General features: G+C 40.5%; 1 protein-coding gene across 2 annotated transcripts in view; it reads left to right on the top strand.

The window, feature by feature from the left end:
• The window catches only part of AMBRA1 (autophagy and beclin 1 regulator 1), a 129,449-nt gene that overhangs the window by 87,037 nt on the left and 25,636 nt on the right, over positions 1–16,776 (top strand). For both annotated transcript variants that reach the window (XM_082283152.1, XM_082283153.1), the window contains one exon: positions 13,383–13,522. In XM_082283152.1, coding sequence (XP_082139278.1) covers positions 13,383–13,522 — 140 coding nt within the window. The remainder of the gene's footprint in view (positions 1–13,382; positions 13,523–16,776) is intronic.

The raw sequence follows: 16,776 nt of genomic DNA on the forward strand, positions 1-16,776 counted from the left end.
TAATTGTGAATTTTTTCTCTTGTTTCAAATATGATAACAAGCGAATACATTCCGTGTTGTGGAATACATTCCTAGGGCTAGATATCATTCAGAGTACCTAGTAGGTCTTTTGTGCTTTTTCAGGTAATGTGCATCTTGTTTGTGGTACTACAGTTGGCTTTGCTGAGGCAGCTTATCAGCTGAGGCTTCAGGATCATGTTCTATCATTCCTAAAAGCAAGTAACCTCTAGGACAGCAGCCACCAGCAGTTTTGGGAAGGGTAGGAGCCAAGCTTCATATCGTACCTGCAAACTGAAGTTGAGGCTTACCAAAGCTGAAGTTGAGGCTTTTCCCAAATGTGCTTTGCTGGCTATTTATTAGTTAGTTTTTAATGTATATGTGAGCATATTTGGGCGATGGAATTATTTTTATGTTCCTCTGCTTTGTAGGACAGCTGAACCGTGATCCACTCTGACTCATTTAGTACCTGAGGGAAAACCTTTGTCTTTTCACTAACTGGTAGAGTTGAGAACATGTGTGTCTTGCTTTCTTAATGAGTGAAGCATAACATGTGTGTCTTGCTTTCTTAATGAGTGAAGCACAACAGCTGTTTAGTGATAGTTCAAGGTAGTAAAAGCCATGTCCAGTTCATAATGCACAAAGAGAGTTGAGGAGTCAGAACTAAGTAATTTTAAAGCTGAAATTTGGGTTGGATTCAAGTTCTAGACCATGTATTCAGGTGACTTGTTTTAGGAGATGAACTTTGAGGGATAACTTTACCACAGAGGAACTCATTCCACGAGAAATCTTTTTTTCCTCCTTTTTTTTTTCTAAATTTTTTTTTAAAGCCTCTCTAATTATAATTACTTTTGGCAGTGTTTTCCCAGGGTACAAGAGTTGCAGTGAGGCATTTGTCTAGTTACCTGACACTGAGGAGAGACTTGTCTCTGGGAGAAATTCCTTGATTCACCTTTGGATTCTGTAGTTGCTCTTCAGACAGTTCATGATTCAGAGAGAGTCACTTTATCAGCTGATGTAAAATTTTCTCTTGTTTATTGTCATCATCTGCTCTATATTATAAGGCAAGGGAAGATCAATGACAAAGGGATTCTTTTGTGCACCAGTCAGCACTTTATCAGACCTGGTTCTGAGCTACCATTCTGGCCTCTCAAAGTAAGAGACAGAAATTACAATGTATTTATGAAAAAAAACACAATTTGGTTTACAGGTACTGTTGGTGGAAGCTGTGTGGATATAAGATCACAAAGTACATGGATTCAGCATCCTTTTTGATCCTTTTAAAAATGTAGTTTGCCCTGGTACTGATTCTTTTTCAGCTATTTTAAGATCCTAGTGAAATGCATATTTTTTCTGCCAGAAACTGGAGTAGCCCTTCCCACAGTCTTTTTACCATATCATAAGTAAAGACAGAGAAGTCCTATTAGCAAAAATCACATGTCTTCCTCTCATCTGTCCTTTACATTTGCTCTAAACTCCAGTTGCTATGGCTTCTAGCCCTTACTTTTGGAGACATTTTTCTGTAGCCAGCTAAATCAGCAAGCTCCCTGTCTAAATGTTTCATTTATATTTCTTCATCTCCATGTCTTCAAATGCTTGTACCCCTGCTCTTAGTCACAATTCAGTGAAGTAATGCTTTGTATTCCTTAATCTTCTCTTGTAATTGAATCTTCCAGCTTTCTTTTTTTTTTCTCTTTCGAATTCTCTCAAAAAAACCTCTTCTTTTTTTTTTTTTTATTTTTTCCCCCTCCTTCTGGGATATGTTTAAATGTACGTAATGCGATAAGCACAGTTTTACCAGAAGCCCACAGAGAGTAGTTTTTTTCTATTGGACAATGGCCTTTACTTACGCAGTCAGAAACCATCAAGGGAGGGTCAGCTTTTGGGGGGGGGGGGAGGGGGTTGCTGTTTTGGTGCATTGAAAATTTTGTACAGTTTTTTCCCACTCTTGCTTTTCAGACTTGCTCCACATCACTGCACTTCTGTCTTTCTCATCTGCTGTAATTCTGGATTTTTTTTCTCCAGATGGATTGCATGTATTCTAAAGGTTGCTTTTTTCGTGTTTCTTGCACATGTATTTATAGCTTCCAAAAACCTTTCCCCCACGTTTTAAAATCCATCCAGTCTAGCAGGATTTGCTAACTATTTTGCTGTTTTCCCCCTCCCCACATCATGTTTAAAGATGTTAAAAATGTCTTATTTCTGACTGCTTTGGACTCGGAGCTTTATGCATGTGTGACAGGCTCACAGCTAGATTAGTTTGAATTAATTTGGTTAAAGAACCTTCCTGTTGAGTGATGTTGAATATTGTTTCAACATTTTGGTGTGCTGCTGGTTGTCTTTGTGCAGTCCATAGGACCAAGCTTGAAAAGCATACAGCTGTTAATTTCATTAATAATATCTCCTCCATCTAGTTGTAAATATTGGTGCATCCACCACAGGTATTTCTTCTGCTTTGAGTTTCACAGTAAGACTGCTTCATAAGTTTTGTAATACTTTTCAAGACATGTAAAATGAAAATAGAGTTTTAAGTAGGAAACATTATCATTTTCTTAGCGCACTATCTTTACAGTGGCTGACATATTCATATTCAGTTGTGTAAAAATCTGTTTATAGCTTGGCCAGCATGCAGTACAAAAAGGTTTAGGAAACGTGGTGAAACTGTATTCTTTAATATCTAATTTAATATGCACCTTAGAATCAGAAAGCATTTTTGTTGCCTCTGCCAACAGCTTGTAACACAAAGCACTTGTTACTCAAACTCTTAATTAAAAATGAGTCAGAGCCACGTTTGAAGCAATATTTTGTGGGTATTTTAATTATACACTACTCCAAAACTCCCAGAAGAAATACTACATTACGTTTCTTGAGAATTCTTATAAGTTGTTTGACAGTTCTTTCTGCCTGCCTTCCTTCCTGCCTGCCTTCCTTCCTGCCTGCCTTCCTTCCTGCCTGCCTTCCTGCCTCCCTCATGGCTTTGGATTTGCAGTCAATGAACTAGAAGAGTAGGGCTTGGCAACATGGCCTCTAAGCCACTGCTGACGAGTGAAATACAGTGATTATTTCTGATTCAAATAACCCTTCTTCCACATCCTTAACTAGCAGTCAGTGGAATGCAGGTTTCTATTGCTTAGAGGGTTTCTTCCATCTTGCTGTTAAAATAGAGATTTTGAAGATGCAATTAATTAATTTTGTTACATGAAACTTTAATACATTTAGTTGTACTAGAAATCCACTGGCCATTGATGAAATTTTGTGAGAACTGCAGCACTTCTGGATTTTACTAAGGGGCACCTTGGTTATACAAGTGTGCGTTGTCTGTGTACATCTTATTCTTAATATTTCAGAGAGATTGGGTAGAGTTCACAACAGGTCAGGGCTGTCGTGATTTGACAGTTACAAATTGTGTTCAGAAATAAAGTCATGAATTGTCATCAAATGTGGTAGTTGTGAGCTAGAGGTTCATGCTTTTTCTGTTCTCTCCCTTCAGATTGGCCTGATTAGCATTTCACATGGAAACCTGGCTCTGCTAAAGAACAATTTTTAAACTTCAGTCTGAAAAACAAAAGCTCTCTAGTAGTGTTGACTTTTAACAGGAGTGGTATGCATGAACTTCAAGTGTTTGTTGCTTGTGTTCTTGTGGGATTTTTTTGCAAATCTCTGAATTTTATCTGTAGCTGGAGAGTACAGGGAAGGAATTGCTTTTAGCAGATCTCTAGCTTGGGGGTAGTACAGATAGCAGTGATGCTGGGAATTGTCTTCAATTTGAGTTTCAGAGAGAGAAAGCTTGGAGACAGGACTCCAAATGTGGAGTAAGGATAGGTTATATAGCCTATTTTGAAAACATAGGTGGAATTAATCTCTAAATAAAGAGTGTCTGTTTTCAAGTGTTCAGTGTAGGGTGATTTCTGAATTCCATGTGCTTCCAAGCATATATGGAGGTTAAAAGACTTCGAAGAACATGAAATTAGAACCTTGTTTGGAGCTGAAGATCCTTAGAAACATGGAAGACTAAGGATCATATTGCCCTGGAACTGATAGCAGTGGGTAATAGTGAGAAAGACAGCCAGAAGGTAGTTTTATTTCTGGCATTCACAAATGCTGATGTCCTTGCAATGTTTAATGTTTTTCATTTTACCCAGAGGAAGATAACTTGGAAATATCAGCAAAACATGATTACTGGAATCCAAATTAAAATAAAACCTTGAAGGTAGCTTTTAAGTTTAGGATGCAAAAAGTGAAGTAGGTGATAGAAAAATTTGATTGGCATGAAGCTGAAGAACGAATCATACAATTTGTGGGGATAAAGTGACTTAACCAAGCCCCATCTCAAATGCTGCACTGTGCTTTGAATGTGGAAAAAATGCAGGCTGTGGAGATCCAGAATTAGTTCTTGACAAGACTGCTTCTATTTGGGAAACATTCCAATTAAGTGGTCGGTCAATAGCCTGGATGGAACAGAGTATTTGTACATTTCCATTGTAAACAGATGGAGAATTCCAAATACCACAGGAAGAAGGGCCTGAAACAGAAAGACTTGCAAAGTTTTAGCACAAGGCCAAGCTTTTTTTGTTTTAGCATATTAACTCTCAATGAGGACAATGCACAGAATTTGTGAAAAGATGGCACAGTTTTACTGAGTGCTATTGCATTCTGAGCTTCATGCAAGTGTCAGAATGTATCCAGTGTGGTCTGCAAAGGTCGCTCACTGACTCTCTGGGTGAGCTATGTGTGCTCCTGTAGCCATAAGCGACCAGGCTTTAAGCTTGAAAGCAAATACCCTGCACATTTGCTTCACTGAGGCACAAGTTAGTTTTGTCAGAATCCATGGGAATGTGGAAAGAAAATTGGGTAGGAGAATACGTGGAGATGTGTTACTGCAACACATTACCTTCAGTGGAAGAGTTCACATGAACTAGCATACTTCTGAGAAAAAGAATAGTTTGCAAGAAAGTACCAACTTCTTGCTGTGTTCTTGAAGAAGAATGTGTTGGTATGGTCCCTTGGGTCTCCTTTTAAGAAAGATTTGACATCTTCAGGTCAACAGGGTGATCTTCTGTTGACTCCAAGTAGAACTGCAAATAATACATCCAATTACTGCCCAAAGAAATTTTTCACTCTCGGCTGAAGTCAAGCTGCATAGAATGTTTTTTAGACTTTCAAAAGGCCAAGCAAAGTCACAGACTGCAGGCACTTTTTGATACTAGGAAAGGACATGGGAACACGACCCTTTTTTGACTGAAATGGGAAATCCTTCCTTTAGCAGAGAAGAGCATAATTGTCTGGTTGAGACCAAATATTTTATATATTCTGTATGTTGGCAGATTCTGTCAGGTATCTTTAGGAAAACAGATCATATCCAAAACACATGTTGGTAAACACTGCTTATGTAGCATGCTGTAAGAAAGAGCTGTATTCAGCCTCACTGGAAAATGCAGCACCACCTTGGGGGTGCAGATGGCTCACAGACTTGCACAGTGACCAATTCAGCTGTGTCTGCCTGAAGCCTGCTAAGGCAGAACTTAGAGGAAACTGTAAAAACTCATTAGAACCCTTCATAAAATACTGTGTTAATATCTCATGTGATGGTTAAACACAGAGCAATGTCTGTTTTAGCAAACTGGTGTGAAGAAAAGGCAAATGACGTCTCTTCAGGATGTTTTTACTTCATGGGATGTGAAACTGAGAGCCAAGACATTTTGTTTGGTATTTGGAGAGCAGAGCTCTTGCAGTTCAGGTAAGGCCTTGAGCCTGTATACCCCACAGTAGCTACTGTTAGCTTCAGTGCAGTTTGGTACATAGTTTTAACTAGATTTAAGAAATTATGGCAAACATGGTTCCACATCTGAGATTATTTATGTGCAGTCATCTTGCCCAAGTCATTTAGGGGGAAGGGAGCCAAAGTGAATTATTACCAATTTGTATTGAACTGGGCATGGTCTGAGAAGAAAATGCTGTTTGCAATTTCTTAAAAACTTTTTTCAGTACTTCTTCCTATCATCTTCCTTGAATTAAATTTGAACCAGCTCTTTCCTCCAGTATTTATTCCTTCAGACATGTAGGCAGCTGGATGACAGCCTCTTTTCACCTAGATGAGGATGCATGTAGCTCTGTCATCAACATATTGTTGACATTTGATCTTGTATGCCATTCTACTGAGGCTCAGCAGATGGAGAACCGAGTGGAATGGCAGCTGTGCACAAATCCTTTGCTCTTGTCATTGGATTTTTAACACACTGTAGATGTTGCTGTTACAGTCTCAGCATGACATTTAATGAGAAATTCACAGGTAGTGGTTTTGGTTTGCATTCTGAGTGAAGGGCAAAGAAGGAAAAGTTTGTCATTCCTTTTCCCAGAGAAGTGACCGTATCTTTATTGGATTGATCCAGCATTGAGAGCTGTTGGTGATTTTTGCAGGAGAGAGTAGCAGTGGGGCACAGTCCTGTTGGCACAGTTCAGTTTGCTTCTGCATCTGCACTGAACATACATACACGTGTCTATCTTCTGTCACTCCAATCCCTTTGGCATTCCCGTTTCTCTCCTTTCGTCTTTTTCAACCATGTGCATGTGCAAATGAAAGGATAATTGTTTTGTTTAACAGTTTCTTGCTTACTCAGCCCTAGGTTTCAGATCCAGGTTTGGACCAGTCCCCTAAGGGGGTTTTTGGAGCTATTACCTTGGTTTTGCAGCCTTTGGAAGACAGGTAGTAAAATAATGAGCCACTTCACTGCAAGTGTGTTATTTTACTGAGCGAGAGCTTTGTTACCTAAGATGATCTATTTCTTCATAAGACCTTGTTCCCACTAGTTATATTTAAATGTAGTAGTTGCATGGCAGGCTTGTGAAATAAAGTACCAGCTGATAATGCAAAGAACTCATCTAAAGAAAGAAGGGATTAGGTGTGCTTTAATGAGACTTCTCTGAATTTGAAATTTCAGCAATAAATTGTGATCAAGTAGGATCAGAAAGAACCAACCATCTTTTACATTTGCAGAAAGTTTCTCATTCCATCCAACAGGAATTTCTGGTGCTGACCTGTTTTAGGAATTGGATCAACTATCCACAGTTAAGGTTTCAGTTGTTGCTGAAAATTAAGAGTTCTCATTTAATTCACTGTGGCTCAGAAAGCAAAGCTAGGATTTTCTGCATGGACAACAGGTGCAGGAAAAAGTCAGAAAGAGGTTTGTTGTATTGGTAAAGACTGAAGAAAAATTTTATATATAATCCTATTGCATCTGAGGAAGATAAATGGAGTTGAAAGAAATTTTATTTGTGCTGAGCATTGGACGATAAAATCCATTTGAGAATAAGACTGACAAATCCAAAAAGATAAGTGCATTATTTGTCACTTCTTCCATTTTAACAGAGAAGATCTATTGGAAAGATGTGTATATTGTTAGCAAGAATCAGCTGTGGGGGAGGGGTTGAGCAGCGCACACCAACCTGCCTAATAAAGGAGAGACTGGGAACAAAAAAGCAAATCTTTTCCCCTGTCTCATTGTGGAAAATGTGTGCCTTTTTCTTTGTATCTGCATATAGGCACAGAGACTCTTTCCAAACCAAGGGGAGACTTGCTATGTTTCAAAATGCTGATATACATTGTCTTATGAACAAATGTGTTGAGCAATCAGTCAGTTATCCCAAGGAGTGTTTGTTTTGCTTTGCTTTGCTCTGCTTTAGACAGGCTAGACTTGAATTTTGCTGTAGAGGGCTCTGGGGTTTGTGGCAGTACAAGTCTTAAGCCTGAATTTCATCATCTTTTGTGAAATTCTTTAATAGAAGGCAAAGTAAAGAATGTAATCTAAGCAGAAATATAGTGTTATTTGTTAAGGAGATCAGGTCAGAATGTCTTTTTCTTAATATACTTCTGGGCCTTCGAAAAACACAAACTAATTGACTGCATAATACAAGTCAGTGATGCGGGTGGCTTACTGGCAAAGGACATGTGGTGTATTCAGGGGAGTGGTAGATGCTTTATAGAAACTTACCTGATACCTTCATGTCAGAGCTGAACTAGTTAACATGTTGACGTTATAAAAATGTCAGGTAAGATACTTCAGTGGCAACACAGTATTGGGAGGAGACAAAAAAATGAAAAAGGTAATTAATTGATTTAAATGCTCTCTTGACAAGGTTCTTGCAATCAAAAAAAATGAAGTCAAACTTGCTCTGCTTATGCCTTCATGCTGTCACTGCACCTTATCTGCTGCTCTGGCAAATACTATTGGAGTTCATAGTTTTATGCATTTGTTTTAATGCTCTTTGAGTAGTTTCAGACTGTATGTAGGCCTTGCTTGGAGATGTATTTCAGTGAACTTAATACAGTGTTGTGGATTGGCTGTGATTTTAGGACTGCACCTGTGACGTATTTCACACAGCTTAGATTGCTAAAGTATGAAGTATCTATGCTGGCCAGAGTCTCTGGTATAGCTGCAGTTGTGTTGACAAAGCTGTGCAGCCTCTACAATCACTGTGATAGTATAACCCCTACCCATATGAAGAGCACTTTGTTTACCAATACAAATTTTGCATCTGTGTAGGTGTATGGTACAATTGTTGGTTGCACAGTTATACTCATCCAGCAGAGATAAATGATCCTTTCTGAAGCTCTTCCTCTGCAACCCAGGTCAGAGTAGCTGCAAAACTGTGTATTTCACCAGTCGGCAAAGAGGTTTCTATAGTGTTTAACACATCAGATATTTCTTTCCCTGTGTGTTCTCATTGTCTGTCAGCCTTTGGTGACAGTGTTAATTCAGTTGAAAATTAATAATTATGTTTTAGGCTGGTGGTTTATAAGCCCTCCTTATCTGCTTCAGGGATAGCATAATCTCCCCATGTAAAGGAGACAACAGCTGCACTCCCTCCCCAAGTGGTGTTTATCAAGGTTGATCTAATAGCCAGCTTGCTGCTTAGGCTAAGCAAAGGTAATGGCTTGAAATTTGTTGGCATCTTGAAAGCAGATGCATCTAGTCGAGAGCAGAAGTGTCTCTATTGAATTAAAAGAGATAAAAAGCAAGAGTTCCTGCTGAGTTTTCCTACCTGCTTGTGCCAAAACTTTTCTCTAGCTTCAAAACATGTTTGTTCTTTCTTGAGTGCCAGAGAGAAGAAAGATCTTGCTCTGCCAAACAAGTAGTGTTCAGCACTCCCCTGCTTTCCATTGCTCTCCTTAGGGGTGGGAAGGCCTTGAGCAAAGAGGCGGCTGTGCAGCTGATGCGATGCCTCCACTTTGGCCAGGCGCGGTGCCGCTTGGATCAGGCGAGTGGTGCAGCACCGTCGCCAACTGGCAGCAGTAGCACAGACTTGGGGCAGCCTGCTGCTGCTTGGATGACTGACGATTGCTCTGTCCAGATTTTTAGTGTTGCCACATCCCAGAAATGGGAGGGGGGGGGGAAGGTGGAATTTGATGTTATTAAAAAGCAGCAGCTTCCCTGGGATAGAGTGGGAGGGGAAGACAAAAGGACTAGCTCAATAACGAGGACGTAGCAGAGACTTTTAGCAAAGTTTTCTTACCCCTCCAGGGCAGGTATAAATTAACTGTCTAGCTCTGTGCTTGTGTTGTGCCCTGGGCCTGTCAGCTTGACATTGAGGAAGAGATCATTGGGAAAGATTCCTTGAGGCTGTTGATTGTCATGCAGCCTCTCCTGGCACTCTGCCATAAGTAAACACCTAAGCTGGTGGCTGTGACAGGTGTGCCAGTACTGATGTGACAGCAGTGACAAGTTGGAGGGGAAGCAGTAGCAGTGGGCTTGAGGTGGCCTTTGCACTCCAAATGTGGCTTGTTTGCTGAATAATTTGAGGGCCTGTATTTTTCTTTTCTTCATGCCTTATAGCCCTGCTTTCTTTGAGCCGTCTTTTCCTGTGGCTCTGAAGTGTTGAAAGGAGCTTTGCAGCGTTCAGTGCATGATGTACATGCCCACTCCTGTTGAGTGAGGATGGAAAAGGCACACCAAAGAGATAGGTAGTTGCTTCTAGTACAGTTTTTGGGAATAGAAAAGTGCAGACATAAATTGCTCAACCAACTCTTTCCCCACACTTCATGATTACAGGAATGTAGAATGGAAGCAACCAACTTGTTTCTTTAGTGAATATTGCTTTCCCTTGGTACGAGTTGCCTTCTGTGTGGAAGTTTAGGTACCTAGACAGTTTTGGTTTTTCTAGAGGAAGACTTTTTACCTTCCTGACATCCCCTGAACTCAAGGAGAGATGGATTTCTTGAAATGACAGAAGACTGCTGGAATCTCCAGCAAAGTGTGGAGAGATACCAAAGACAGGGTTTTCTACAAATGTAAGCACAGGTCGAGCAACTGTTCTGTGTAATTCAGCCTGGGTTATGGGGCCCTAAAGTGAAGGAGTAGGACCTGTCATATGTACTGAAATAACATTTATATGTCATCGTTTTTGCAAGAAGAGAACAGCTTGCTATACATATGTTACCTGTTCAGGCTTAAGCTTCTATAGGTATGTTCTGAAGCACACACTCCTCAGACTTCACAGTGTTTGTATTTAGAGAAACATACCATTCAGAACTATTTCAGAACAGCATCTGGAAATAAAGGCAGCTGCCAACTTTGTAAAATGCTGAATTGCCATGTCTGGTGGTGTGTCTGTGTATTATTGAACTGGCAGCATAGTGATGCTAAGAGCAAGTTTGATATTGGTTATGGTGAAGAGCATGGAAGCTTTCTGTGACTGCTGATGGTCATTATGGGCTGATAAAGTGTGATGCAATGTGATATCTCCTAACCAGAACTGCCACACTACTAAAAATAAGCTCTCTGGAAACTCTGATAGGGTATGGTGAGCGTCTTAAAGATCACTTTAAGTGATCATTAGTGCACTTTTACAGCACTGTTTCTAAAGTGATTCCTGAATCCTTGGCTGTCAACATGGCTGTTATGCATGGCCTGCAGTAAATCTGTGAACCAGCCCTAATGAAAATAAACTGTTGAATTATCAACTTTATGCGTTTGTATTGTTAATTTTAAGAGTTTGTGGGCTGACAGCAGTCACTTGACCTAGAAACTGGAGAGTTGTGTTTATGTAGGATTTCTGTAGTAACCTGAGTATTTTTCCTAGAAGTTCAGCATTACAAAACATAAACAATCCATTGGCAAAGAGGTATGGTCAGTCTGTGGTATGTTGTCAGGCTGGCTACTTTGGTTGAAATATCTCAGTAACTTTTTATAAGATTTAGCAATGGAAACAAGAAGACTAAAAAAAATCCAAAAGGAATTAGCGGTGATCTTTGACAAATAATGCTTCCTGGCAGAGTTCTGACCTTCTTTGAAGAGAAGGACCTGCTGATGTTGAAGGAACTTGAATTTTTTTTTTCCACTATGTATAGAGTAGGGGGTCTTGCTAATGGATGCAATTGCAACAGACAGTCTGTATGACTGCATCAGATTGATTAACTGGGTCCTGGTTACTGCTGCGAGTGGTGATTATGCCAGTACAGCTGCTTTCTCTTTTTATATACTAATTACCACACGCACGGATGTCATCACCCTTAACACTGCATGGAGTTGTCCCATTAGCGTGGGAGTGGGAAGCAGCAGGGGAGGGGAGCTCTTCAGCATGACAAGCTGTTTAGAATTGAATGGAGTGGAGTGGAATGATGAAGCAACTATTCTGATGCAGAATTTTAAAGCTGTCTTGTCTTTGAGATTCAGCCCTCAGCCAGCACTTCCAGGTTGTCAAAAGCAGACTCATGTCCTGGGAGGAGCATTTTCCATGGGGTACTGTTTACTGCAAAGCAGTAAAGCTCACCTGTAGCCAGCAAGTCTCCTGCCTTGGCGTGGCTAGTTACAGAGCGTGTGGGACAACAGCTGTGCAAGCTGACTTGCCAACTGGGCAGAGCTTGCTGCTAGCCCAGGAAGGTGGTGGCTTCTTGATATGTGACATAGCCATTCTCAGGAGAAGAGAAACTGATTCTGACTTGCCAAGGAAGGATATGATGGAAGACCCTTGCAGTCTTGAGAGATTCATAATGCTTATTTTATGAATTTATGCTCCTGGTTCTGGCAGACCCCTCCCTTTCCCCTCCCTCCTCCTCCTCCTCTAAATCCAATCTTCCCATCTCAGAGTGCATCCTAATCTCCATGGTAACAAGTGTTACCATCGTACATCTGATTCCCCCACCCTTCTGTTTCTCCCCTTGCCCTTCCCTCCCCGCTGTCCCAGCAAGCAAGGCAGGGCAGGGGAATGGGACAGACATGACAGAGATGGGTAAGACCTAGCTAAACCCCTAAAGACCTGTTCCTACTGTCCAAACACTGAGCTTCTCTGAATACACTAACTGCTAAGAGACAAGGCAAAGAGTGGCCAGCTTCTGCCATACAGAGAAAGCCATTTTTCTTGTCTAGTGTGGCCTCCTCAGAGGAGCAGTTAAATTTGTTACTGGTGATGGGAAATAATGCAGCTATATTGTTTTGCTCTGACTTACTTTGATTGCGTATAGGATGGTCAGGGTACTAGCTATTGGAGGGCACGTAGATAAGTAATCCCTGCCTCGGGCTTCTCAAGTTAAATTGTCAAACAGACAAGATAGGCAGTGGGCAACAGAGCTATGGAGAAAAACAGCGCCAGTTTATTATGATAGCTGATGAGTCCCATCCTAATGGCTTCTAATTATTTGCTTCAGGTCACCTCAGCAGTGCGGTTGTGGTTGATCTGCATTCCCCTGAACATTTATCCTGTTGTTCCAGCATACCATCATTCCCTTCCCTGCTTACTGGTTTACCACCATCCCCTCTTCTGTGAAGTCTGAAGGAAAGGTCTTGTGATGGTTGGATGCTTGCCCACCAGAAAATATGATTAAAACCTCTCTTTCACCTTGGATTTATCCCATTGAAAATCCATATTCAAAGTCTATGTTACTTGCAGTGATGACAGGTCTAAATACTAGCTAAATTTCTGCAGAAATTCTCTTAATGATTTGATCTTGTAAATGCAGTCTTCAGTCCTACCCGTCCGAAGTCCTGATACTTTAGTGGCCCAGTATGCTGAAGCATCTTTGTCCATGTCTATTCTTGGTAGCCAAACTGACTCATTACTGCTTTTTCTATTTCCCTTGCCTTTGTTTTTATGATTTCCATGTGTCATATTTTTGGGCTAAATGAATTGTTGTCAGTATACCCAGTTCTGGTTGCTGGATGCTCCACAGCTGTGTGCCAGTCAGCCTATTAAACATTATGGGGCACATGTGTGTGGATTTCTAGCAGCTGCTTACTCTCACTGCTGATTTAGTGGTTTCTTGCAACATCCTGTAAAGTGACATGTCTCTATGGCCATCTGTGCTGCTGCAGGGAAATTGCACATTTGTTTGAGCCGCCTTGGCTCTCCTGCCTTGTATTGTCCTGTCAAGTAATCTCCTGTTACTGTTCCAGAGAGTTTTCAACGTTCTGTACCCAATGCCTGCCGACCAGAGAAGACACGTCAGCATAAACTCTGCTCGCTGGCTGCCTGAGCCAGGCCTGGGATTGGCATATGGCACCAACAAAGGGGACCTGGTGATTTGCCGACCAGAGTAAGTGCTTGCTTTACATGGAGATACTACATAGAGAGATGACTGCTTTGGCCATTCTGTTCTCAAGGTAGTGGGGATAACATGGCTTTTCTTGTGCTCAAGGGATCCAAAAGTCCCAATTCCTAATACTTCTTTTGGACTGCCACAGTGTTTACCTGAGTCTCTTAAAATCAGTGTTTGTTTTGCTGATGATAAACTTCAGTGACTGAAGTACATCTCATTAGCTCATGTTATTTCCCGTGTCTTACTGGGATTTCTGGACCCTTTATTTCTTATATGACTAGTGCAGTGTCTTTCAGCCTCTCTGGATTTATAGACTTCTGAAGGTTTACAGTGACAGGAAATTTGGGTTAGTAATATGTTCGCTTTCCTCAGCTTTCAAGGACCTCTTGAAGTCCACCAACCAGGTTGAAAGCTGCTGATCTAGAATTATCAAATACTTGTTAAAATATTCAAGCAAGAGATTCTATGAACTGCAAAGATTTTTGTCGTGATTATGAGCCAGGCAGTGAATTATTTTGGTGTCCTCACTTAAAGCCCAGTGGTGTGACATATACATTGCAGTTCTCTTTAATTTGTATAGAGCTATGAAAGGTGTAACTGTCCCTTTGTAAGCTTGCAATTCAACACAAGCTAATTTAGATGTGGTCTGACACAGATGATGACAGTGAAACATACTGCTTTCCATGTCCTTGGGGAGTGTCTGTATCATACTTTGTTGAGACCCTTCTCTCCATTGTGTTGTCCAAGTGTTGTTTTGGAACCACGTTTCTTTTATGCTGCAGGAACACTTGAGGGGTTTCTCTGCTTAGGTTATTTCCTGGTACTGAACTACCTTGGTATTCTTTTGGGTTGTGTTTCACATGTTGAAGTTCCTTGGAACTTAAAAGCTCACAGCTAGAAACTTGTAGCTTTGCTGGTGATGGTACCTCATGCCTGTGGACTCCATCTGTTGTGCCATGACATCAGGCATGTGGTGCTTGAGGAGAGTCATATTGTCAGTTTAGGGCCACTAGTTTAAATCAGAATAAATATATACAATTGTAACAGTGACTAATTCAGCATAGCGTTGTGGTGAAATCTGTGGTTGGAATTCAGATTGGACCAGTTCTGGTAGTACAGAATGCCAGTGCTTTTCAAACAGCCTCTTGTTCTTTCGAACATAATCTTTCATCAAGGCCTTGTTTATACATCAAGTTCTACAAGATACTGTTACAGAATAAGCTATAATCACTCTCTTTCAGGACAAGTGGCTTTCTTTAAGAATGGTTGCTGTATTTTCTAAGCAGAAGAATTATTCAAGAATAACGGCTCTCTTCTTGAACTCGAGAGTTATTCTAAGTTACTTTCAGTATAGGAAAATGATGAAGATCTAGTCTGCTGATTATGGTTCATGAGATGAACTTGGATGAGAACCCAGGGAAATGAAGTCTCCCTAAGGGTGGATTCTTTGATTGAATGCTGCAGAGTCAAGCTTGGTCTGGCTGTCCTGGCTTCACACACTCCACATTACATTTCCACTTCAGTGCTTGCAGTACCCCAAAGCTGAGTGGCGTGTCTCTTCTTGGCACCTCACTAATTATAGACTCAATATGAATGCTTCCATGGTATGTTATGGAAGCACAATCAGCTCTTCTGCAACATCTGTGTAAAACCTTCTTAGCTCACTATGTAAATTATGCACAGTTCCAACAAAAATAGATGTTTTTTATGTGAACATGAAACAAGGTGGCTGTATAGGTGGGAGATTTATTGGGGGGTTGACAAAAATGCTTCAGCAGGTTTCCTGGTGGTGTATTGGAGTGATTGATGCTTCTGGTGATAATTGTAAACATCACATGGAGTGGTGGGTTCTTTCTGGAACAGGATGCCTGATGTGTTCTGTTCTCAACTGCACCATTTTATAGACCAACAACAGTCAAGAGTGACTTGTAAACCCCAGCACAAAGGTGTAGATACTCACTGAGCTGTATAATTTGCATTGAGGCGCTAACAGCAGAACATGAATGTGAGTGAGGCTCTATCAGAGCAGAAGTGGCTTGCAGCTGTGGTGTCTGTCCTAGATCTACTTGACAGATCCTTGGAGAAAGGAAAAATCCTGACATGTGGACGGCATCTCAGTAGCTCTTGACTTAATAAACTTGGTTTGAGATTGGTATGTGTATTGACTTTAACTTGAGAAGTGAGGGAGAAAAATGGAAAATATTTGTGTGGTTTCCATACACAATAATACCGTGGAAGATGAATACTAGATACAGAATTCAGCAATTGATAGAGTACTATATGGAGGATAGCCTAGCAAACAGCAGGGATCAAGAAAACACTGTACTGCTGAAATCCCCTCGCTGTTTTAATTTGGCAAAGAAAACTGTGGTCAGTAGCAACCAACAGAGAATATTATAATTCCCTGGGTCTTAATTCCCATATACAATGGAGGCATTTGAAACCAAGTGCTACAGGAATCACATAAACAGATTGAAATAGCAGCTGTTCCTCAAGTAGAGGATTTAAATGAGTAGATTGGAAGTACAAGCTGACAAAAAAAAAAAAAAGGCATAACTTGAAGCTCCATAAACCCGTGATGAGATGCTATGCAAATAGTCCTTCCAGCATTCAAAAGAAACACTAGTTAAAAATGGAAATGGCAGGGTCAGATTATGTTGGCAGTCCATAACTGTAATCTCAGTACACAAATTTATAGGGTATGTTTGGGAGGTAAGTAAAGTTAAAACCATGGAAAGTGGATCAAATGCATTGTGATTTGACTAAAGTGGAGTACTGTAAGTTGTATACCTGTCCTTGAGAATTTAATGCTCTAGGTCTAACATGTCTGTGTTTTAGTAAAGCAGTTTCTATTATTGGAACTACAATAATCTAGTTAATTTGTGAAGAATTAGGATTAGAACAAGATCAGGAAAAGAGCAGGTGAAGTCCTGGATAAAGGAAAGAATACAACATTTTTGAATATGGACTCTGTCACAAAAGAGGTCATTGGACTTTCTTTAAAAAACAGTTCTGGAATTGGTTGATTAATACTATTCACACTAATGGCTTGTAAGGGTGCACTGAATAAATTTGCCAAGGATGTGACATTAGCTTTGTCATTGCAGAGAAAAATCAAAGGATTGCACAGGAATTGGATTGCTGTGAAAGCGACTGGAGCTATAGAAATGAGAACTTAACGGTACAAAGTGCACTTAGTGACTAATTACACTGAGTTCAGTAGATAAAATGATGGAGGAGGAGAAAGACCT

Source organism: Coloeus monedula (genome assembly GCF_965178545.1).
Source record: "Coloeus monedula genome assembly, chromosome: 6".
Classification (NCBI taxonomy): Eukaryota; Metazoa; Chordata; class Aves; order Passeriformes; family Corvidae; genus Coloeus; species Coloeus monedula.